This window comes from Electrona antarctica, assembly GCF_951216825.1.
Source record: "Electrona antarctica genome assembly, chromosome: 17".
NCBI lineage: Eukaryota > Metazoa > Chordata > Actinopteri > Myctophiformes > Myctophidae > Electrona > Electrona antarctica.
Window position 1 is genome coordinate 39,979,805 of NC_136798.1, and position 25,867 is coordinate 40,005,671.

Consider the following 25,867-nt stretch of genomic DNA (forward strand, 5'->3'; position numbering starts at 1 on the left):
TCCATGACATCAGAGACACTCTGAGACAACATGTAGTCCATGACCAGTGTCCATGACATCAGAGACACTCTGAGACAACATGTAGTCCATGACCAGTGTCCATGACATCAGAGACACTCTGAGACAACATGTAGTCCATGACCAGTGTCCATGACATCAGAGACACTCTGAGACAACATGTAGTCCATGACCAGTGTCCATGACATCAGAGACACTCTGAGACAACATGTAGTCCATGACCAGTGTCCATGACATCAGAGACACTCTGAGACAACATGTAGTCCATGACCAGTGTCCATGACATCAGAGACACTTTGAGACAACATGTAGTCCATGACCAGTGTCCATGACATCAGAGACACTTTGAGACAACATGTAGTCCATGACCAGTGTCCATGACATCAGAGACACTTTGAGACAACATGTAGTCCATGACCAGTGTCCATGACATCAGAGACACTCTGAGACAACATGTAGTCCATGACCAGTGTCCATGACATCAGAGACACTTTGAGACAACATGTAGTCCATGACCAGTGTCCATGACATCAGAGACACTTTGAGACAACATGTAGTCCATGACCAGTGTCCATGACATCAGAGACACTTTGAGACAACATGTAGTCCATGACCAGTGTCCATGACATCAGAGACACTCTGAGACAACATGTAGTCCATGACCAGTGTCCATGACATCAGAGACACTTTGAGACAACATGTAGTCCATGACCAGTGTCCATGACATCAGAGACACTCTGAGACAACATGTAGTCCATGACCAGTGTCCATGACATCAGAGACACTTTGAAATACTGAAATATCTAAATAAACACACATTACCCACATAACCCCCCCCCCCCAGGAAAGTGTTTCTTGTCTCCCAAACATCATTAAAATATGATCTGGTATAGAAAAAGGGGAGAAGTGTCCCTTTTATCCCATTTTGGACGGGAACCCCTTTTGGTGTTTTAAGCATCATGTTATGCTTTAGCTGTTGAAAAATAGCAGATCTACAAGTTCATAGTGCGGCACTGGTGCCGCGCTATGAACTTGTAGGTCTGCTATTTTTGAAAAATCGTGAAAATGTGGCGCAAATCTTTTGAATATATTCTTTCGGAGTGAACGTTTTTAACTCCAATCTTTGCTTCTTGGGAAGTTTTTCAGATGGGGGGGTCGGCGGCCAATTACATATCATTCTTGACATTTCATCCTTGACATGAAATAGTTTGAGCACCACCGACATAGAAACATAGGGTTTTTTCAGAAAACTGTCATGATTTAGAAGATTTTTTTTTTAAAGTTTCGATGTCTAATAACCATGCACCTGAAAGGATGGGTTGTTTATGCTATGTGAGCACCGCTATGGGTCTAATTTACAAGTCTGCAACTCCACCTCATCCATATATTCCATATTCCATATCCATCCATGTTTTCTGGGTCACCATAGCTTGTTTCTCTGTGATCGATTTCTTTTTTTCCCCCACGACAGAATTAGTTTTTCAAACTGAGTGGGAAAATATCCATATAGTATGTGGGGACAGGTCATGATATGCGTGCGTGTGTGCTTGCGTGCGTGCCTGTGTGTGTGTGATAGAGGCATGGGGTCATGAACAGATACAGGAAATAGCATTGCGACATGTGTTTCCTGTCACAGAGATATAGACAGAAAAGTGAGAGTGAGAGAGGTGTAGCTTAGTATAGGGACACCCTACGGTATGCAGCATTCAGTCAAGACTGAAACAATAACATAGAAAACGTATGCGATACCCCCCCCCCCCCCCCCCTCTCTCCATAATGTCAATTTGTTCACCCAATGAAGTTGAATTGACGACGGTGGATTTTCAAAAGGCCCCAATTTTCCCAGAGAAATGATATTCTCTCGTGGGAGCATGCACTGCAGTGAGGTCGGATTTAGTTTCTTGAAACAAAACATGCAATGCATTTTTTTTGTCTTCTTATTGTTTTTGTGCAACATTGACCCCTGCTGAGCTGAATATGCCACTACAGCACCTCCCATGAATGGCTATTTAACCCATTTAGGCCTGACCTCGAAATTTAAAAAAACTTCTTCTAAATCCTCCAGTTTTCTGAAATAAATATTTTCACAATTTTTCAAAAATAGCAGACCTACAAGCTCATAGCGCGCCACTCGGTGGCGCGCTATGAGCTTGTAGATCTGCTATTTTTCAATAGCTAAAGCATGACATAATGCTAACGCCAAAAAAGGGTTCCCGCCCACAATGGGTTAAAATGTTTACATCTGTGTCCTAAACCACTCACTTCCCTTTCATACTACTGTATAATCTGTTGCTGTCGGAAGGAAAACCTCATAACTCCATTTTTGAAGTTTTTGACTGGCATAAATCAGTGCTATTGAACACCCTTTACGTCTCTGTGTTTTAAAAATATTGAACCAATGGAAAGTAGTAAAAAGTGCTTTGGACTCTTAACTCCATTGGACAGTCCCCTCTCATGGAAGTCATTGACAATATATAAAGTCACAACAGCAACTTTGATGAGGCTGCATTGCTTTGTTTTTTATCAAATATACGGTTTTCTTAATTGTACAGTAGGTACAGTAGGTGGAGTACTGTACACTGGCTCAGGTCAAGTGCACTATCGTCTTAACCCATTTCGACCTGACGACGATTCTACAGAATTGTCTTCTAAATCCTAGCGGTTTTCTGAAAAACGTATGTTTCAATGTCAGTGGTGCTCAACCTTTTTCATGTCAAGGAGCCCCAGAATTATCTGTATTTGGCCGCGAAACCCCATTTGAAAAATATGTTGTTCCAGGGACCCCCCCCGTTCGCTCTGAAAGAACATATATTCAAAGATTTGCGCCACATTCTCACGATTTTTCAAAAATAGCAGATCTACAAGCTCGTAGCGCGGCACTCTGTGCCGCGCTATGAGCTTGTAGATCTGCTATTTTTCAATAGCTAAAGTATAACGTTAATGTTTATGTTGACGTTAATGTTTAAAATGGAACAAAAGTATTGTGCTTTTTTCTTTAAACCAGTTCCATCCACTGAGCTTAATCCACCTCCGCGTGAGCAGATAACGCACGTGCAAAATAAACTTAAATTCCAACAGACAGACATGCTTTAATTACCCCGTGTGTGTGTGTGCGTGCGTGTGTGTGTGTGTGTGTGTGTGTGTGTGTGTGTGTGTGTGTGTGTGCGCGTGCGTGCGTGTGCGTGTACGTGTGCGTGCGTCTCTCTCTCTCGTCTCCAGCTCCAGCGATTAGCATAACCGACGCTGACTCTAGCCCGACCTCGGGGATCGTGAACGGACACGACCCCAACCTGGAGCTTCCATCTGACTCTAAGGTGAGTAGGATGGATGGATGGATGGATGTTGTCACGGAGGAGCGTGAGAGAAAGGTAGACCTTTTCTCACGAACGTCCTTGGCAGACGGCGGCGGCGGCGGCCAAAATCCTGCGCTCGTCTAACTCTTGAGAGTCCATATTTGTGGACTCTCAGAGTTACGGACGCGTACATTAACAGACTTTTACTGTGTGTGCGTGTGCGTGTGCGTGCGCGCGTGTGTGTGTGTGTGTGTGTGTGGAGGGTGTGGTTGAACTTATAGTATACTGTAGAACCGGTTCTATTTAACGGTGTGTTTTTACTGTCGCAGTGTGCTCTGTCGTTGGATCAAGGTCCGCTGTTTTATGTTATTAATAAACGACACAAGGGCTTCGGTCCTGGACGGTAACCCCCCCCCCCTCCCCCGGAGTCGACGTTCATTTAGACATCATCAGCAGAAGAAAGAAGCCAAAGAAGACGGGACGGGACATGATCTCTCCGTTTTAACCGTTTTCCATTTCCCCACCACAGGTCTCGTATAGATGCCTAACGTGACCATAATGTTGTCTCCAGTAGGTGGACTTGCACGCGTTGATGCGCTGTGTGTGTGTCTGCTTCTGCGCGCGTGTGCGCACGCGTGTGTGTGTGTGCATGTCCGCAAGAAAGCATCAGTGTGTTTTTTTTTTTTTTCTTCGACAAATTGTATTGCCCGTGACGAGGACGCTCAACGTGATGATGATTTGCACGCCGTTTCTTTCCATTAACGTTCACAGAATGATGTTTTTGTTTTTTTGGAGCCACATCTCACACCGACCCGGCTATAGCTTGTCTGCCGCGGAGGCTATTCCATTGTTAGGGCACGGCTAGTCTCGCCAGTAGCCAGACAACTATATATTCCACAATCTCCGAATGCTATATAGAGAGTCTTGGAAGTACACCTCTCGAAATCCCATGTAAGGAAGCTGCCATTTCCGTTCACGAAAATATATTTAAACCCATTTTGGGGCGGGAACCCCTTTTGGTGTTTTCAACATTATGTTATAATTTACAGATCTACAAGCTCGTAGCGCGCCACAGAGTGGCACGCTACGAGCTTGTAGGTCTGCTATTTTTGAAAATATCGTGAAAATATTTATTTCAGAAAACTGGAGGATTTAGAAGATTTTTTTTTTAATTTTGAGGTCGGGCCTAAATGGGTTAAAAAAAATCTTTAGAGCTTTTTCTTTTATTTTTTTCTGCTAAGCAACAAGCTATATATGCTATGCTATGCTATATATTTTTTTTTTAAATTTTTATATTAGTAAGACGAAACGGAAGTGGCTCCACTTCCGCTTTATATTTTTTACTCATGACGGCTCTTCCGTTGACTCCAGACTGTATGATGGAAGCATTCGGAAATAGCGGGAGGCAACAGTCTGGCAAACGCGAGACTATATAGGACACGGCCTAACCGATAAATGGCACAGCACGAAAGGAATATCTTCTTCTAGAGCGCGTTCATATAAGGCTATACGTCCTGCCTGTCATTGGAGTGGTTGAGTTTGTGAGGAAGACGTGACCCTGTGTCCGTGCGTGCGTGCGTGCGTGCGTGCGTGCGTGCGTGTTCCCGTGTCTGCCTGGTCCGCCCCGGGGTTTAACCCATTTAAGCCTGACGTAGAAATAAGAAAAAACGTTCGCTCTGAAAGAACATATATTCAAAGATTTGTGCCGCAATTTTTACGATGTTTCAAAAATAGCAGACCTACAAGCTCGTAAGCGCGCCACTCGGTGGCGCGCTATGAGCTTGTAGATCTGCTATTTTTCAATAGCTAAAGTATAACATAATGCTTAGTTAAAACACCAAAAAGGCTTACCATCCAGAATGGGTTGAGACCCAGCTAGGATTTAGTTAACAGTGTTACATAAGCCCATATACTGTATATCCTGTGGTCTGCTTGGCGTGACCGTGTCCACAATCAGCTAAACCGCTGTCAGCTGCTGGGACCAGCTGAAGGAACATTGACAAATTACTGAGCGACCGGCGCCAGTGGTGATGGGAAGTAACCTAACGTTTAGTCAATTATTACTGTACATCGTGCACTCAATTTGCCGTGCTCGAGTAAAGGTATGAGGTATAGTTGTACTCGAGATTTACCATTTTTGCGCCGCTATATTCCTTTGACGTCTTCAGTTGCTCAACGAGTTCAGATCAGCTTATCAAAACAAAATGCAAGGGGGAAATAACTAGCAAGCCTTTTGTGCGGCAGAGGTGTTGCAAAATTGCACCATCTCTAGGCTGAATGTTCTCTTTTTGTTCCTTTTTTAACCCATTTTGACCTGGGAACAATTCTACAAAATGTATTCTAAATCCTGAAAGTTTTCGGAAATAAAAAACATTTTCACGATTTTTCAAAAATAGCAGACCTACAAGCTCGTAGCGCGCCACTCGGTGGCGCGCTATGAGCTTGTAGATCTGCTATTTTTCAATAGCTAAATTATAACATAATGTTTAAAACACCAAAAGGGGAGTACTTCTATCACCATTGTCGGTCCTATCTTGCGGGTTCCGCGACCCAAGGATGGGTTGCAGAAACAACATTTTTTACGGGCCTCTTTATTCATTTTGTTTCCTACATTTTGTTTAGAATTACTATTCAAAACATTTTTTACCCCCCCCCCGGTAATTCCATGAAGAAATCAACGAACAATCTAAGAAATTACCTAAATTGGGAAAACAAAGATATTTTGTAGAAGTGGTGAAAATAGCCGATCTGCAAGCTCGTGGATCTGCTATTTTCACTTTTATTTACTTTTTGTTTCCTTTTGGTTATAAACAATAACTAAGTTATAGTTTAGTTATAGTCATTTGCACTACTATTTCTCTTTTGGGTCACGGGCTTAAAAAAACGTCTGGGAAGCACCTCTCTACACTGTTTTGTACCTCCTGTTTGACCTCCCCGTTTTCACTCCCTCTTGACTCCTCCTCGCTCCCGCTCTCACCTCCCTCACCTCCTAACCTCCTCCTCCTCCTCCTCCTCCTCCTCCTCCACCTCTTCCTCCACCTCCTCCTCTTCCTCCTCCTCCTCCTCCTCCTCCTCTTCCTCCGAGCACCGTGTACTTTAAACCTCCTCTGCTTTCTCTTCTTCCCAACAGTGGCACGCTCTAGTCTCTACCCTCGCCGTGAACTCCCTGGTGTTCATTTTAGCTGCCGAGAAGGGTGCAAATGGAACCAAATTACTGTTAAAAAGTTAAACGGAAGTTAGACAAACGTTGCATGCGAGCGCTATAGGACATCGCATGCGATTTACAATTGAAGCTTTTAGCAGACGCTCTTAATCGACACCACATGGGTAACACATCAAATACATAGAAATGAGCCATCAAGGATCTTGAACCTAACATCCGTCTAACAGTTAGAATATCTATTTAATGAAACTATGCATATACGCTATACTGAGTATAGGGTGCTATATTTACATAAAATGCTATCTAAATTCCATAAATTGAGCCTCTGCATACGCCTGTAAGGCTGTCGAGGCTAGGGCAAGTGCTACGGGGCTAAGGCGCGATTCATACTCCTATTTTAGAGCCGAATAAAAGTCGGTTCGGCTCTGTAGAGCCTACAATGTGACGTCATTTGAGTTTCGGGGGGGGGGGGGGGGGGACGTCCTAAAGTCGGCTCTTCGGTGCTACTGAAAATTTCCGACGAGCCGAAATCATTTCGGCACTACAGCGGTAAAATAGGAGTATATATCGGCCCCTAAGATGGAGTCTGAAGAGGTGGGTTTTCACTTTTTCAGACTATACGGCGGAAGGTTGGGGAGTGAGTCTGCAGTTCTAATGCAAATGCATGGCGGCACTCCTCGGCTCAAAGGAGTCCGGTGGTTCTCTGTGGACACGTGCAGCACCTCCTCAGTGGTCCATCTGGTTCCATTTGCACATTCTTGGAGTTCCAAACACTTCAGGGGTCCCTCTGGTTACCCGTTGTACACTCTCCGATGTCCTGGTGCACCCTGCCGGTCACTTCACTTCACTTCAGTGTAACCTGTGGTGCTGTACTGTTCCTACCACTGACTAATGTTGTGACTCTCTCCCTCTCTCTCTGTGTCTCTCTCTCTCCCTCTCTCTCTGTGTCTCTCTCTCTGTGTCTCTCTCTCTGTGTCTCTCTCTCTGTGTCTCTCTCTCTGTGTCTCTCTCTCCGTGTCTCTCTTTTCCCTCCTCGCACTCACGTTATTTTCCGTCTGTCACTCCCTTCCTTCCTTTTTTTTGCTGTTTTCTTCACGATTTCCCCCCCAAAACGAAACGATTGCGAATTAACGCACGTGCACATTGTTTCACCCTTTCACCCTTTGTGCTTTGTGTTACTGCGTTCCTCCCCCTCCTTCGACGTGCACCTCTCTCTCTCGTCCCCCAGCAGTCCATCTTCATGTTCCCCCTCTCCTTCTCGTCGTCCTCCTCCCTCTCCTCCATCCCTCCCTCCCTCGACTCCATGTCGGAGCTCGACCGCATGCTGTCGGACATCTCGGAGGACGAGGACGCCGTCGACAACGGCGACGCCCTCCTCTCCTCCGCCGCGCGCCTCTCGGATTCCCCCCGGCGTACCGCTCCCCCGCTCTCGGACCACCACGCCCCCCACGATCTCGTGCTCGATTCCCTTCGCGCGCCTCCGCCCCTCCTCCTGGGGGAGGAGCTGAACTGCGAGGGCGTAGCCTTGGCGACGGACGCAGCGTCGTCGGGCATCGGGCGGAGCTGCTGGCGCCTCCCGCTGAGGGCTGTGGTTAAATGCGTGTCACTCGTGCTGCGTTTCCTGTGCCTGGTGGCGGTTGGGAAAGGCGGCGTCGCGCAGCGTTGGTGGCGGCCCGCCAATGTGGCGTCGCGGGCTCTGACTAAAATGAGCCTCTTTGCGCTCACCGTCCCGACGTCGGTGGCTAAGCTGGCGCCCGCGTTTAAAATGTCGACTTTCAGCGAAAGACCGTTTAGTCTACATGCGTTTTTCGCCTCTTTGGCCTCAAAGTTCCTCGGCGCGGGGGGGTTCCCCGTCCGACCGGCGCTTCTCCTCCGCTCCCTGGTCTCCTCCGCCTCTTCTATCCCTCCTCGTCCCTCCCTCTCTCCTCCTCCTCCTCCTCCTCCTGTCCCATCCTCCTCCTCCTCCTCCCCTTCGCTCCGCCGCCGCCTGCCCTCTCCTGCGCTCGCCCTCTCGCGCCTCTCCCCCTCGGCGCACCGCTACCTGAGCAGCCCCGGCCCTCTGTTCCTGCCCTCGCTCCTGGCCCTCTTCCTGCTGGCCGTCATGCTGACGGCCGCCGCCAGCCGCTCCGTGGGCCTGGCGCTGCTCCTGGCCACGCCCCTCGGCCTGACCCTGGGCTTCGTGGAGAGCATGTCGGCCACCAAGCGGCGGGTGGCGGCGCCTCCACCGGCGGCCTCCGCCAGGCTGTGCGGCGGCCAGGTCCCGCCGCCGCGGCTAGGCGTCGTTAGCGTTCACGCCGCCGCCGAGTCGTCTCCGCTCACCCCCGCCGCGCGCACGCCTCCGATCCAGAGGCACTACAGCCACGCGGGCGTCGCCTGGACGCTGGAGCTGTGCGATCCGGCTGCGTAGACGACGCACACCTTGTCCTCGTATACCCAACCCTGTTAATATCTCGTTTAGTTTGTGTCTGCGCGCACTTCCTATTTTCTTTTTCTGCATCCCTCCTCCTCCTCGCGATCCCCCTTATTTCCCTTTTCCTTTCACCTTCCCGGCTTCCCATGATTCCCACCACTGTTACAGTAATCTTTGTATATATATATAGAGAGAAGATAGACTTTTGAATAGTTAATTCATCTTAAATGGACTTTAACCCATTTAGGCCTGACGTGGAAATAAATAAAAAACGTCCGCTCTGAAAGAATAAATACCTATTCAAAGATTTGTGCCGCATTTTTTTACGATTTTTTAAAAATAGCAGAACTACAAGTTCATAGCGCGCCACTTGGTGGCGCGCTATGAGCTTGTAGATCTGCTATTTTTCAATAGCTAAAGAATAACAGAATGCTTGAAACACCAAAAGGGGTTCCCGCCCCAAAATGGGTTAAAAAAAAAGAGGGAAAGAGTGTTATAGAATTATTGTCAAAGAGGAAATATAGATTGATGATACAAATATATATATATATATATATATATATATATATATATATATATAGAGAGAGAGAGAGAGAGACTATATATGTAATGCAATATCTGATGACAGTAAATGGATATGTGATCACTATAGCGCTGCTAGTGAATGTATAAGTCTAGATGAAGACTGCGATTGAGGTCAGGTTGAGTTCTATGATAATAAATGAGAAACGTTATACTGTGCGTAGGTAGAGTAAAATAATCCAGAATAGTGTACAATAGTGCTTCTTTTAAAAAAAACAAGAAAAAAGGCAACATGTGGTACTGTATCTCCATAGGGAAACGCGCAAAGGTCTGTCCTTTTTTAGAAAACTATTAACGTGTGTAGAAGAGAGAAGACATTTGAATGAGCTGTGGCTCATCAGAGGTGCGGCTTCCAGAGGTACCTTTCGCCTGAAAGGTTTTGAAAGGTACCTATAGATGTCAGCGAGGAACAGACCAACAGAACTGGACTGTAGAAAACAAACAATGTCATCGTTATCGCTGTGGATAAATCTCCCCGTGTGGATCGAGCAGGTGTCGCGTATATCGTCGCGGTCCGGAGGAAACCTTGCGTCGCCAATATTTCAGAAGTCAACGGCCTATTTTGTAAGGGGAGGGGGGGGGGGGGGGGGGCGTTGTGAGCTTGTAGATAGCTATTTTTTAAAAGATTTAGAACGTTCTTGAAGCCTTTCACCTGCTGTCTAATGACGTGCTCAAAAACATGGACGTTGGAAGTCTGTCCATGGCTTTTATATTTTATATTAACTTTATTAACCAATGAAAAGTCTTAAGAAGAGCACTAAGTAAGAACTACATTGATTGGATCCATTGGAACATAGTTTATTCATATTTTATTTTTTCCATTTCCCGAAAAAGTGACGGTTTTGGACACGCAAGGTTTACGCCCGACAGCGACAATATTCTGTATCCAAACGAGGCAACTAATCAGTCGCACCTGCCTTGCTGGTAATACGGCATGTGACTACTGTGGACTCTATAAGGAGACATGCTGCTAATATATAGCTGCTAATAATATAGCTTGTACAGGTGCATCTTCTTTTTACTTATTCAGTGTTATATTTGAGACCTTAACAGTTTGTATATTCACCAAATACCAGGCGATTGAGGCCGTCACTACAATCACCATTTTATGTCCAAACTGACACTCGATGCACTTTGTTTTGCCACATAGATGGAAATGGAATGATTACGCTGAAGGCTTAGTGCTAGAACAGGAAACATAACTGTAAATAGATAGTATGCCTACACTAACTGTAGGTGCAAGCTTTATGCCAGTTAAATGATGTGGGGAAAAGGTGTTACACGTACCCCCCCCCCCCCCCTCTCGTCCCCTAGATTTAGGCTGCCCCTCGCCCCCAGTCTCTCAAACCCCTCGTCCCTCTCGTCCCCCAGATTTAGGCTGCCCCTCGCCCCCCAGTCTCTCAACCCCCCCCCCCCCTCGTCCCACAGATTTAGGCTGCCCCTCGCCCCCCAGTCTCTCAACCCCCCCCCCCTCGTCCCACAGATTTAGGCTGCCCCTCGCCCCCCAGTCTCTCAACCCCCCCCCCTCGTCCCACAGATTTAGGCTGCCCCTCGCCCCCCAGTCTCTCAACCCCCCCCCCCCTCGTCCCACAGATTTAGGCTGCCCCTCGCCCCCCAGTCTCTCAACCCCCCACCCTCGTCCCACAGATTTAGGCTGCCCCTCGCCCCCAGTCTCTCGACGACCCCCCTCGTCCCCTCGTCCCCCAGATTTAGGCTGCCCCTCGCCCCCAGTCTCTCAACCCCCCCTCGTCCTCGTCCCCCAGATTTAGGCTGCCCCTCTCCCCCAGTCTCTCAACCCCCCCCCCCCCCCCCCCAACCCATTCATGTTAGGAAATTACATTGTGAGCACATCCAATATCTAAAGGTAATCATCTTTGCTTTGACTAAGAAATACTTATTTTAAGAAAATAACCAAATGTTAAGACTTTTAATGTAAAACAAAACACTTGGGGGTTTAAAAATAACACTTAAAAGATATGAACTTGTTTAATATAGTAAAAGTAAAAAAACAAAAAGGAACTAACTGTGTGTTGTTTGGAAGGAAGGAAGGAAGGGGCTAGCTAGCCGACTTGGTGTTGACCACTGAAGAGTAGGAAGTTGTCCATGTCACGGTCATGAGTCATAAATGTCTCCTGCTCAGAGTGTCCCATCATGCTTCACTCCTCTTGGCGGCCCGGGGTAGTAGGCTGCAGCGTTCACCACGTCACTAACTAGCCTGAGATCCCCTGTGGCGCCGGCGGGCGGGCGGGTGGGTGGACGGGCGGGGAGAGAAATAACTACATTTCCCATGATCCCATTTCACCTTTTTCTTTCCCCCCCCCCCGCCCTCAACCAACACCAACCCCCCCCCAACCATCCATATTGTCACGCCCATTATTGCCGTGACCACACGGCCTTGTCCTCGCAGGTGGAGGACGGGGAGTTGAGCCTCGGCGATGCTGAAGTCACACTGGGTCAGGTCTGTAAGGGCCTCGCTCTCCTTTTCTCTTCTTATCAACCCAGCATGCTTTTCAAACTCCCCCGAGGAAGAAATGCGGGGGGAGTTGTTCTCATGTAGCTGAAAGGTGGATTTAGCGTTTCCCCCAATCAATGGGTCGGGAGGCTCGGGACCCATTTTATGGGTTGTAACTAAATATCTTTTACACATATCTTTTACATATATATATATATATATATATATATATTTTTTTTTTTGTATTATTAAAGTAAAAAAGAGAAAAGATACTCAATGCATTTAAACTCTACCACTCAATTTGTAATATTCTTCAAAAAGCAGGTTATTATTATTGCATATATATATAGGTTCATATGCTAGCTATGGTTTTCTCTTGCGAAGCAAAAAATGTTGTCTGGTAAATTGGGGATATTTCAATTCAGAAAACGAGGAAAGGTCGTTCGGAAGCACAACAAACAAAACGACTTTTGAGAGTGACTGTGAATGAATGCCGACGTGCAACACTGTCCACGCATTGCGCTGCAGCGTTTAGCGAGTAAAGTGTGATTTGTGTCTCTCTCTCTCTCTCCCCGATGCCATGCCAACAGTCGTATGGAGCCACAGAGCCCGCCCTCTCTCAGGTTCATAACGCACTGTTTGATGGCGTAGTTATTGGTCTGTCAGTCATTTTGAGTCGCTCTTGTTGGTTGGTTCAGTTGTCACTCGCTGGGTTTGGTTTCTGTAGCGTAGGGTGAGGTTGCCCCTTGGCTCTCTTAAGAAATCATATTCTATATCTTTTTTTTTAAACTCTTCTAAAACATCAATATCACCGCACGGCGGTAAAAATCCGTCGTCTGTTTGTAACTCTGCGAGTGTACAAATGCAATGTACTGTACACTCTCGGAGTTAAATCGACAACGAGGAGATTTTGTCGTTCGGAATTTCAGTGAATTTGAGATCATCCTCACTCTATTTTGTATTTGTACATTAGCATTGGGACCCTTGTTCCTCTCTTATTGGTCACGTTGGAGGGATCGTGACGTAAAAAAAAAAAAAAAAAGTTTGGGTTTTATTTTATTTTTCTAAGCTCAATTTCACCCCCCCCCCAAAAAAAACCCCTGAACTTTAAAATTAGATTTCTCTGTGGTCTCTGGGGGTTTTCTGGCTCAAACAAGTGCTCTGATTAGCCTGTGGACTGTGTGATGTAGGAGTCCACAAATCCCATATGACATAGGAATTTTTGCCATCTGCCTGTTTTCATTTCGGCTCAAAAGGCAAAGAGAAAACCCTCCAGACCACAGAAAATCCACTGTTCAGGTCATGAAAAACCAAAAAAAGAAATGAAAATGTATGTCATGGAACCTTTAAAGGCCTTGGGGCTGACCTCGACATTTAAAAAGAATATTCTAAATCCTCCAGTTTTCTGAAATAAATATTTTCACGATTTTTCAAAAATAGCAGACCTACAAGCTCGTAGCGCGTCCCTCGGTGGCGCGCTATGAGCTTGTAGATCTGCTATTTTTCAATAGCTAAATTATAACATGTTTAAAACACCAAAAGGGGCTTCCCGCCCCAGAATGGGTTAAAGGCCTTGGGGCTCCTATAGTCCTATAGCCTCCACTGCAAAACAGAACAGGTATAGCTCAAAGGGCAATTTCACCCTCACCTCACCGTCTTCAAGGTGACCAGCTTTGGCCAGTGTGGTCTGCTGCTGTCTCTCGGGTTTCAACGTTGTGTTTTGTGGTCGCTTTTCCTTTACCTGGGGGCTTTCACTGAAGGCATGTCGATGTGTTTGTGTGTCGTGATGACTTGACGTGTGTGTGTGTGTGTGTGTGTGTGTGTGTGTGTGTGTGTGTGTGTGTGTGTGTGTGTGTGTGTGTGTGTGTGTGTGTGTGTGTGTGTGTGTGTGTGTGTGTGTGTGTGTGTGTGTGTGTGTGTGTGTGTGTGTGTGTGTGTGTGTGTGTGTGTGTGTGTGTGTGTGTGTGTGTGTGTGTGTGTGTGTGTGTTCCTGAATGCATGTGTGATATGAACATGGGTACAAAGCACTAACGCACCTGAACTCCCTGTGACGACGAGCGAGGGAGTATTTTAGTTTTCTTGTGTGTAGTTCTTTGGACTCATCTTCCACTCCGCCACAGCTGGGAGTTTGAGCCTCGTTATCACCCCACACCTGCTTCCATTGATTTTTATTTTGTTTATCCGTGTTATTCTTGTACTGTATGTTTATCCCATGTATTATTTTGTTTTTCTCCATTTGAGATATTTCATCCATTTAGTTTTTTTTTTTTTTTTTTTTTTATTGTAATGATTATCTATTTCCAATGTATTATTGATTTATTTTTCTTTTTTTTCTTTCATTTACATCATTACCCTAGATTTTAGTTTTAATTTGAGGGGCGCTAGCGCCTCCAATGCCCAGCTTTAGAGACTACTTGATTGGCTGAGCACGGAATTTGACGATTAGAGCGCCCCTCAAGTGTCATTTCTATTCATTTATTTATTTTCTCCATTTCTTTTTGTGCTCTGTATGTGTGTGTGTGTGTGTGTGTGTGTGTGTGTGTGTGCTGTGTGTGTGTGTCTGCCCTTCACAGAGTCCAGGGAGAGTGCGTGGGGACAATATTTATGTGAGGCACAGTAATTTAATGTTGGAGGTTGGTACTGGCGCCACAGGATGGCCCACAAAAAAGCAAGAAAAAAAAATGTCATCTTCTTCTGTACTCTGGCGCCATCTACCGGCCACAATCAGAAACTACAGCTTGCTGTGTTTGTTATTACAAGGCTGCTTTTTGCCTTTAATTCCGGCACTCTCCGGCTCTGCGTGTGTGCCGTGCATGCAGTCGTGCACGTGTGTTTTTACAAGCCTGACTTATTACACGCACATGGTTTGTGCACGTTTGCCGTGCGCAGAACCCCGGCCGATCTACAAGCCCGCGACGCGGTGGTGCTGCTGCGGACGGTGCTCTTGCAGTGAGCTTGCAGATCGGCTATTGCGACATCGCCGCACGATTAAACGTGTAAACCAGGCCTTCGTTTGTGGGCTCGATTCAATTCACTGTCGGGATCAATCAATTCCACAAATTGATAGATTTTTTTTTTTTTTTTTCTCGTCCGAGTTCAAATATTGCTGAAGAAACCGGATGAGACGGGTTTCTACATGAATTGAATCAGCCCTGATATGTGTGTGTGTGTGTGTGTGTGTGTGTGTGTATGTGTGTATCAATGGATTCTATATTTGCATGCTATGCATGTTGAGTGCTGTTATTTTCATGTTTCTTTTTTTTTTTTTTGCAAGCGGCTGACCTTGTTCTTCTCGGTCAGCGGTTGTGACTGTGTTCTAATAATTTGCCCAGGGAGCCCCTCCCTCCCTCCTCCTCTCTCGACTAACCCCCTACTAATCCTTGCCTCGTCTAACGCCCATATATGGACCTTTCTTCCTGTACTCTGGCAACAGGCTGCGATTGGCTACCGCCGGTGTTGAGTGACGACACTTTGTTTTGGTTTTTTTGAATGACACTAAACCAGCAAACAGCTCCTATACTCACTGAACCATGGGGACTGATATTGATGCTCGATGAGCTGTGTGTGTGCGTGTGTGTGTGTGTGTGTGTGCGCGTGTGTGTGTGTGCGTGCGTGTGTGTGTGTGATTACCATCACTGTCAGTCCCTTGTTGTGAGGTCTTGCCCTAATGTTCTGCCTCCCACACACACACACACACACACACCCCAAACAAGATGCATACGCTCTGTCTCACTGTGGCCTGCGCACGCACACACACACACACACACACACACACACACACACACATACACACACACACACCCCAAACAAGATGCATACGCTCTGTCTCACTGTAGCCTGCGCACGCGCACACACACACACACACACACACACAAATACAGAGTTTTCTGTGGTGTTTACAGTCGTTTGAACTTCATGCAAACCCCTTTCACATAATCACATTTTATTGAGCTAATAAATGAAATGCCATTTCAAGGCAAGTCGAGCTTCGGTGAGACTTGGCAGCCATCTTGTTTTTCCTCCCGATTGACAGACTAATGTTCCTGTTGAACCCCAATCTGTCCCCGATTCCCCCCCCCCCCCCCCCCCCCCCCCCCCCCTGTCTCTCTCTCCTCTGTCTCTCTCTCTCTCTCTCTCTCTCTCTCTCTCTCTCTCTCTCTCTCTCTCTCTCTCTCTCTCTCTCTCTCTCTCCTTCCATCCAAATCCCTCTTGTTAACTCTGTTTTTTTTTGTTTTACCTCCCCATCCTCCCCCCTGTGCTTATCATCCACACCTCCACCTCTCTCTCTCTCTCTCTCTCTCTCTCTCTCTCTCTCTCTCTCTCTCTCCATCCATCCCTCCATTCTTCACCTCCTCTTCATCCCGCTCTTCCGCGGGTTCCTCCTCTCTAACCTTCCTCCCTCCCTGTGCGCTCCATTCCGCTCTCCTCCTCTCTCTCTCTCTCTCCCATGCCCTCTTCCATCTCTGATCTCCATCCCAACCTCCCCCCTCACCATGTTTCCTTCTTTTCCGTCCCTCCCTCTTTCATTCACCTCCCTCTCTCCCACCTCCCCCGTAACCCCCCTCTCCTGTCTCTCCCCCCCCCCCTCCTCCCCCCATCAGGGACCATGATAAGACCCAAGACGAGGTGCTGAAACACCAGGCTAGCATTAGCCAGCTAAAGCGCTCCTTTATGGAGGCGCCGCCTCCCTCCCCTCCTCAGCCCAACCAGTGGGAGAAACGCCTCACCTCCTCCCCCGCCGCCACGCTGCGTGTCCAACAGCAACCGCACGCGGTACGTCTTCGTCTCTGGGTGTCTTGTGCGTGTGTGTGTGCGTGTGCGTGTGGGAAGTCCACTTTGTATACCTGACGTCCCTGTTTTTTGGGAATGTCAAGAATAGCGGAATATACACAAGCTTTATGAGCCGATTCTGCTGTTTTGGCAAAGCATAACATAGAAAGTATAACATAAGGCTTCAAGGGGCATGAAAACTAGAGATGTCCCGATACTGTATCGGTATCGGGAAAAGTATCGGTGTCGGGGCCCCTTTTTTGTCACATCGGTTCATATCGGTATCGGCAAACATGCCAGTCTAACCACCGATCCGACACAGGGGGTAGGGCGGTTGACACTATGGCAGGTAAATACAATGTCGAGGCATGCGAGGTTTGCTTTCAAGTTGCCAAACTGCACATAATATGAGTGAGGAGTCTGCTGTAAACACAACACGAGATATATAGCTAGATAGCTGTAAACACAACACAAGATATATAGCTAGATAGCTGTAAACACAACACAAGATATATAGCTAGATAGCTGTAAACACAACACGAGATATATAGCTAGATAGCTGTAAACACAACACGAGATATATAGCTAGATAGCTGTAAACACAACACGAGATATATAGCTAGATAGCTATAAACGCAACACGAGATATATAGCTAGATAGCTATAAACACAACACGAGATATATAGCTAGATAGCTATAAACACAACACAAGATATATAGCTAGATAGCTGTAAACACAACACGAGATATATAGGTTCTTCCATTTTTCTAAAATAGCAGATCTACAAGCTCGTAGCGTGCCACTCGGTGGCGCGCTATGAGCTTGTAGATCTGCTATTTTTCAATAGCTAAAGCATAACATAACACCAAAAGGGGTTCCCCGCCCAAAATGGGTTAACCCATTTAGACCTGACATTACATATTCTACAAATCTCTTCTAAATCCTGACAGTTTTCTGAATAGCCTCTGTTTCTCAACCTTTTTCATGTCAAGGAGCCCCCAGAACTATACCTGTAGTTCCAGGGACTCCCCCAGAAGCAAAGATTTGACTTAAAACGTTTGCTCCGAAAGAATATATATATATTCAAAAATGTGCACCACATTTTCAAGCCTTTTCAAAAATAGCAGAGTGCCGCGCTATGAGCTTGTAGATCTGCTATTTTTCAATAGCTAAAGTATAACACAAGGCTTTAAAACACCAAAAGGGTTTTTTTTTTTTGCTGCTTTGAATTGTCTCATATGGTAGCGCTGCATGCCATCAACGTGGACAAGGTGCTGAGACTCTATTCTCTGCTCACTTTCTTTTGGTTGCCAAGAGTTGAATACTGTAAATGTTCAACTTTGGGTACAGTAGCTCGTCGTCACTGACGCTCCGAACATTTTAGTAAGAGCGCTTTGGTGGTTGCATGCGGCCTAACTCTGTGGTTCCCAAAGTGGGGTCCGCGGACCCCCAGGGGTCCTTGAGGGAGTTCCAGGGGGCCCCCAGCTAAATGATAGTTTGGATTACCAAACGGACTCTTACTGTATGGGTCTGTAACTCTGACGGGTCCCTTTTGGTTCCATTTGTACACTCTCAGAGTTAAATTAGCATTGATTTTCCAATATAAATTGGGGGTCCCAGAGATAGAAATGCCATTAAATGGGGGTCCGTAGACTAATGCATGTCAAACTGGGGGGTCCTTGAAATGAAACGGGTTGAGAATCTCTGCTAGAGCCGTCAAAATCTTCTCTTATGTGGGTCTCCCTGGTATGTCTTTATCTATCTTCAAATGGGGGTCCGTGGGCTAATTAGTGTCAATTTGGGGGTCCTTGACAAGGAAAAAGTTTGGGAACCAGCTGGCCTAAACTTACTCAATGATTTAACCCATTCTGGGCAGGAACCCCTTTTGGTGTTAGCATTGCTATGCTTTAGCTATTGAAAAATAGCAGATCTACAAGCTCATACGAGCTTGTAGGTCTGCTATTTTTGAAAAATCAAAGAACGACATAGAAACATAGCTTTTTCAGAAAACTGTCAGGATGTAGAAGACATTTTTAGAATCTGATCTCAGGTCAAAATGGGTTAAAAGGGGCACTTCACCCAAAGATGACATGCACACGTTAATCTCTCATGCACTCCAGGGCCTTTAAACAGCCTTGCATAACTTGTTTTCTTGTTGTGGTCATTGTTTGATGTTTGGATGAAAATGTCCCTTTCCATTAAGCACAACGGTTGCTTTGAATAAGGCATCGAATGACATGATCTTTGCCACAAGAGGTATGCATGTCAGGGCTACTGGCTGGCACTGAACCCAACAGGACAATAGTTTGATTTATTTGTGCATTTAGTTAGAATTCACACACGCGCACACGCACACACACGCACACACGACACACGCATAGCTGGGCCTTGAAGCACAGTTTGTCTTCCTGTGGTCCACTCTTAAAACCAATACATGCAGTATATAAAATAAAACGATAAATACATTTGAAAACCAAAACGTGCATTAAACTTTACACAATTTTAAGAGTAAACCGTACAGTACGTTAAACTAATGTACTGTACATTGAAAGTGAAGTGAAAACATGCCAATGTGCAGATTTACAAATCTGCACATTTGAGAGCATTGATTAAACGTTACAGTCGGCAACAAATGGCAAAACCTAAGACACAACTCTCTGTGCGTGCGTGTGCGCACGCGCATGTGCACGCACGCGCGTGTGTGTGTGTGTGTGTGAAAGCGCACACTGAGCAGAATCCCCATCCGATAGCATCACCACAGTCAGTCAGTCATACCAGGCTTGGCCTGGTTGTCATTCGGCCAGCTGCCTCTCTCTCTGCCTGATGCTTTTGTGTGGCGTTGTACAGTAGACACATTCTTCCTTCCTTCCTTCCTTCCTTCCTTCTTGCTCTCTCCTCTCTCCCACTCTCCTTTCATGTGCTGCAAAGCAAGCGCGTCGAAGAGTACAATGAACACGCTTCATGTCTCTGGGTTTCTATTAGCCCGTGGCAGTCTGTCTCGTTTCAGCTTTGCCGAACCCGCCTGTCGGTGACTGGAGTTTCTTCCTGTGTGGCTTTCTCTTCTTCTCGCAGCTGACTAAACAAGGCTGTGCCTTTTTTTCTTTAAAAGTTTAGTTTCGAGCAGAGAAACCCCCACTGGGGGAATGTTGCACGTTTCTGACCGGGAGGATATTATTTAAGGACAAGAGAGTGTTGTCAAGAGAGTCTTCCAGCCAGAGGGGGCATGTCAAGTTGCACTCGAGGTCAAAGCCCCCACAACTCGGGGCTCCAGAGATGACAGCATCCGTTTCATGTTTATCCTTTCTAGCCCATTTTGACCTGAGATCAGATTCTAAAAAAATGTCTTCTACATCCTGACGGTTTTCTGAAAAAGCTATGTTTCTATGTCAGTCGTTCTTCGATTTTTCAAAAATAGCAGGCCTACAAGCTCGTAGCGCGCCACTCGGTGGCGCGCTACGAGCTTGTAGATCTGCTATTTTTCAATAGCTAAAGCATGACATAACGCTAACACCAAAAGGGGTTCCCGCCCCAAAATGGGTTAACTCGACTGCTTGACACACTTTCCCAGTTGTCTTGAACTTCTCTTGTGGTTGTAATAACCGCCATGCATGTGCATGCTCTTTGTTTTCCGTGGCCCACTGTGCATTCCTGTGTCCGTTGCCTTCAGCAAACGTGGGGTGTTGCGTTTTCTAATTCCTTCACTCTCGCTCGAGTCTGTGGCGCTCTCGTTACTGTTAAGTCTTAAGTTGTGTAGCTGAGCGAGTTGGTACGCTTAGTAGGGCATTAAGGAACTAGTCGACTAGTTTACTAGTCGACTAGTTTACTAGTCGACTAGTAAATCCACTAGTCGACCTTGTTGGTACTAGTTGACTAGTTGATTAATTAATTTATTTTCCCGATTTTGTAGGCCTCAAGATCAGGTAGATTATAGTTATAGTCACCATGTACACAGTTTATCAATGTACAAATATTTATTTAAAAAAAAATATATATATATATTTCATTTTTATTTTGTACATAATAGGTAGTTAAACAACTAGTCGACTCGTTGACTAGTAAACTAGGCAACTAGTCAACTAGTAAAAATGACTAGAAGTGAATGCCCTAACGCTTAGTAATTCAGTGACACAGTGACAACACTGCTCGCTGCGTTGGTTGATCGTCATGCGTCGTCGTGTCACCTGTTCCTTCAGGTGTGTGAAGTGAAGTGAGCCAACCAACACCACCAAACACCTGTCGCACAATGCTTTTCCTCCTTTCAGCTCAACATGAGTTCTGTTCTGATTGGCTCTGCTTTCTTACTCTTTAACTATTATATATTATATATATTAACATATATAATATACTATACTATAGTATATTTGAGCTACAGTATATATACTTACAGTAATAAATACATTATAAAAAAAACACTTAACTGTAATGTAGCCTTTTAACGATTTCACCCTGGGGTCACTGTTTTGGGCATGTTGTTATAGGACAAAACGTTTCAAAATGTGTTTTGTTTCAGGTATAAACATAAAGGCTAGGGCTTAAGTTGTGACAACCATGAAAAGACAGCACTTTCGTGCCATATCACGATATTATTCAGTCTCGTATCACGCACGATATTATTCAGTCTCGTATCACGGTTTTGATATAATATCGCTATAGTACATTGCACAGCCTTAATGCCTATGTTTTAAATTACTATTTTATGTAGCGATTTCAGTTGACTGCTTCTCTTTTTCCTCCTGCGTGCTTATAATGTTGTGTTGTTGTACATTTGTGTCTGTGTGTGTGTTGCTGCTGTAGAGCCTCGAAGAGGAGATAGCCTCAATTCTTTTCAGTACAATTTCTGGTACTGGCTTCTCTTGTTCCGCCGCTGTGGCTGCATGCAGTATCTCTGAACCGCCACCCGCCGCTATCTCTGCACGTTCTCCCGCTGCTACAGCTACCGCTGCTACAGCTACCGATGCTACAGCTACCGATGCTACAGCTACCGATGCTACAGCTACCGATGCTACAGCTACCGATGCTACAGCTACCGATGCTACAGCTACCGATGCTACAGCTACCGATGCTACAGCTACCGCTGCTACTGCTACCGATGCTACAGCTACCGCTGCTACAGCTACCGATGCTACTGCTACCGATGCTACTGCTACCGATGCTACAGCTACCGCTGCTACAGCTACCGATGCTACTGCTACCGATGCTACTGCTACCGATGCTACTGCTACCGATGCTACAGCTACCGATGCTACTGCTACCGATGCTACAGCTACCGATGCTACTGCTACCGATGCTACTGCTACCGATGCTACTGCTACCGATGCTACTGCTACCGATGCTACAGCTACCGATGCTACAGCTACCGATGCTACTACCACCGATGCTACTGATACTGCTGTAGATGCTACTGCTGCTACAGCTACCGATGCTACTGCTACCGATGCTACTGCTACCAATGCTACTGCTACTGCTGTAGATGCTACTGCTGCTACAGCTACCGATGCTACTGCTACCGATGCTACTGCTGTAGATAATACTGCTGCTACAGCTACCGATGCAACAGCTACCGATGCTACTGCTACCGATGCTACTACTACTGCTGTAGATGCTACAGCTACCGATGCTACAGCTACCGATACTACAGCTACTGATGCTACAGCTACTGATGCTACTGCTACCGATGCTACTACTACTGTTGTAGATGCTGCTGCTGCTACAGCGGCCGATTCTACTGCTACCGATGCTACTACTACTGATGTAGATGCTGCTGCTGCTACTGCTACCGATGCTACTACTACTGATGTAGATGCTGCTGCTGCTGCTGCTACTGCTACCGATGCTGCTGTAGATGCTATTGCTGCTACAGCTACTTCTACCGATGCTATTGCTGCTACAGCTACCGATGCTACTGCTACTACTCCTGCCGTAGATACTGCTACCGATGCTAGTGCAGAGTCTACTACTGCTGCAGATAGTGCTACTGCTACTACAACAGATACTACTACTACTACTACTACTTCATATACTACAACTGATACAGATACAACAGATACTACTACTACTACTACATATACTGCTACTGCTACAGATCCTACTACTACTACAACTGACGCAGATACTACAGATACCACTACTGCTACTACCATGGCTGATGCCGCTGCTCCTGCCGCCTGCAGTACTACCGCAGGACCACTATGCGACGCTATTCCCTCGACAACTCCGCTGTCTGCCACTGAGGTGCCTTACGTGTTAGGGAGCGGACGTTGGGCCCAGTTTACATTGAAATAGGGGTGCAGCGATACATGTTAACAGTGATACGATGCGCAGCGCAATACACGGTTGACGATGCGATACATTTTAACAGTGATACGATGCGCAGCACAATACACTGTTGACGATGCGATACATTTTAACAGTGATACGATGCGCAGCGCAATACACTGTTGACGATGCGCAGCGCAATACATGGTTGACGATGCGATCATTTTTTTTGACGATATTGGTTCAATCATGGCGTTACGATTCCATGATTTAAAATCGATACAGTAACTATTTGGCGAAGAAATTAAATCTGTGTGAAACGCGTGGTTTAAGTGCAGGTTTTTAAGGGAAACGTGTATGAATATGCATATAAATAAGTAAGCACAGTGATTCTCCTGCAAATTGGACATCACATTATGTACAAACCTGTACCTTGACATGAACACAGAGAATACACACATGTATCAATAGACCAAGTGTAGCGATATTGAATGGGAAAGTAATTAAACCCCACTTTTTCTTCTTAACACGATGGACGCCAGATCGCCTCACAACCCGTCAGATGACGGGTTAAGATTTACCCCGCCAAACCCGCCAGATGGCGTGTAGTAAGGGTTATATTAGTACCAAGCAGCCGAAGCTCGACACTAACCTTCCGTGCTGCCCAGGCTGCTAGACAGCGCCCACGTTCTTCCCATCGTGAGGAACAATGCGCGCGCCTCCCATAAGGATCCACTCATTGTCGTTTCTTTGTTGCTTGTTTTCCCCCGAAAAACACTCCAAAGTTGTTATTTTATTCCAAACCGCCCGGCGTTCAGATGTAAACGGTGATTTCTGATCGCATCGCCGCCAGCCATGTTACCGCTTGTGGTGAAACCTGAGACATGTCGGTTGCTGCTCGAAAATGTTTTTGCGCCTCTACTCGTTGTATTGGGCTGTATTGACGGTAATAGAATGGCCTATGTAGGGTTTATAGCTGGCTCCCTGCGGTCATTTCAAATGGCCAGCAGGAGGCACTGAAAGTGTTAAAATTGCTAAATACAGTGCTTAGTATTGACTCGATCGATTACTTGCATTGCAAATCGATGTTTCGATGCAGTTACGATATCGTTACACCCCTATCGAAATCAGCCATTGTGATGTGTAAAACATATTACACGACTCCTCCCATGGTACACAATAATGAACTGATTGACAGTCAATCCAGTATAGGCAGTTATTGTCTCCCCCCACAACAATTTGCTAAAAAAAACAATTTGGTTTCATGGAAAGTAAAACTTGCTCCAACTTGTAATAGTAATAATGCTTCCAAGATTATAACGACTCCTAATAATGCCTGTTGCTGGACTGACTAAAACCCCATGGATCCCCCAGACCCATTCATCCATTTCAATAAGCTCTGGTCTTGAACGCATCGTGGCATCTCACCACACCATCACCACCACCCTCAAGCCCAACTCATCACACTGTAAGAATGGCTATGCTAAAACTGTCTGTGTGTGTGTGTGTGTGTGTGTGTGTGTGTGTGTGTGTGTGTGTGTGTGTGTGTGTGTACACAAAGCAAGAAGCACACATTATTTGATTCCGTATGAACGTTCAAATGAAATGTAACTCGGGTTATATCAGTTTAGTTTTCAGATGATATCATATCTCATTCAAGAACATGGAGAAGAAGAAGAGTTTTCTTTTTCTGCAAATGGTATTTTGCAGAAAAAATCTTTGAAATCTATGAAATGATTTGGAGTGCCCGACGACAAATAACCTATATGACGGTCTGTCTGCTTGGATCCTTGAAACAAGCTTGAATCTCGTGATTTTAAATGAAGCGAAAAGATCTGAAATGATTGATATACATTTAAGACGGCGAATACTCGATGAGAATTGAGTCGACAAGATGCACATTCTATTGTGCTAAACTAAATACTTTGAACCAGTTACCGTATGTCGTTGTTTTTTTTTCTCAGCATTCCATAACTATTTCCATAATTATCTACAGAGCTGAAAGGAAACGATTTGACTCAATATAGCGTGTTTCATTTGTGATGAGATGAGGCTGGCCGTGAACACTGCGGCCGCCATGTTGTCTTTGCTATTCACCCTCCACTCTTCTCACCCACCCGTTGTCTTTCGTTGCTTCATTTATACTTCGCCCCGTTCCACCAAGTATAAATCGTGGCGTGCCGCTGCCTGCCTGTGCCGGACTGTACTCTGTATATGAAGCAAAAAGAAAGGGGGGGGGGGGGGGGGGCGGGGGGGGAACTAAATTTTGCATGAGAGTATAGAGGGTATGCGCATGCACGAAGCCAATGGCAGATTCAAAGTGAATTTAATGTTGTTTGAAGTCATTTAATGCAATCAAATAGGACTCTTTCTGTTTGGATGTATAGGGGGCTGTCAACCAGAAAGTAGTTTTCTTGCCAGTAGGCGTTCCTGCATAACTTCCGGGGTATGATGATGATGTCACGCGCATACCCTCAAATAAAGAGCCGGTCTCTCCATCACCCCCCCCCCCCCCCCCCCCCCCCCCGGTCCTACCCCCCCCCGCCAACCCCCTCACTGTCCTACGTTAACTAGCGTCAGAGACCATGTTGCGTCGCTGACTCTAGGTTTTCGACGGCAAACAATTACATGTGTCCGAGCCCGAGTTGATTTGACAGTTTTGTCGTCGTTAACGTCTTTGTCACACAGGTGAGTCCGCCCCGGCTGGAAGCCACCGCCGGCGCCGACGACAGTACGCCCTCCTCTGACACCAAAGAACCCGGAAAGGTGGTCCTCCTGTAGCTGTGTCCCTGTCACTCCATCCGTCCGTCTGTCTCACTCTAAGACATACCATTATCGCTTTGGCTTCTTTTCATTTGACGTCCTGAATTCATTTGATACTCGGCAACCTCAACTCATTTGTCATTTCAGCTCCTGTTGAAC

The 25,867-nt window shown here is 46.1% G+C and overlaps 1 protein-coding gene across 1 annotated transcript in view; it reads left to right on the forward strand.

The window, feature by feature from the left end:
* Positions 1-25,867, forward strand: part of LOC306940533 (uncharacterized protein) — a 156,773-nt gene that overhangs the window by 114,437 nt on the left and 16,469 nt on the right. Inside the window, exons 14-18 of the mRNA XM_079525631.1 lie at positions 3,238-3,332; positions 14,492-14,550; positions 16,520-16,691; positions 21,485-22,921; positions 25,634-25,722. Of these exons, the coding sequence (XP_079381757.1) occupies positions 3,238-3,332; positions 14,492-14,550; positions 16,520-16,691; positions 21,485-22,921; positions 25,634-25,722 (1,852 nt within the window). The remainder of the gene's footprint in view (positions 1-3,237; positions 3,333-14,491; positions 14,551-16,519; positions 16,692-21,484; positions 22,922-25,633; positions 25,723-25,867) is intronic.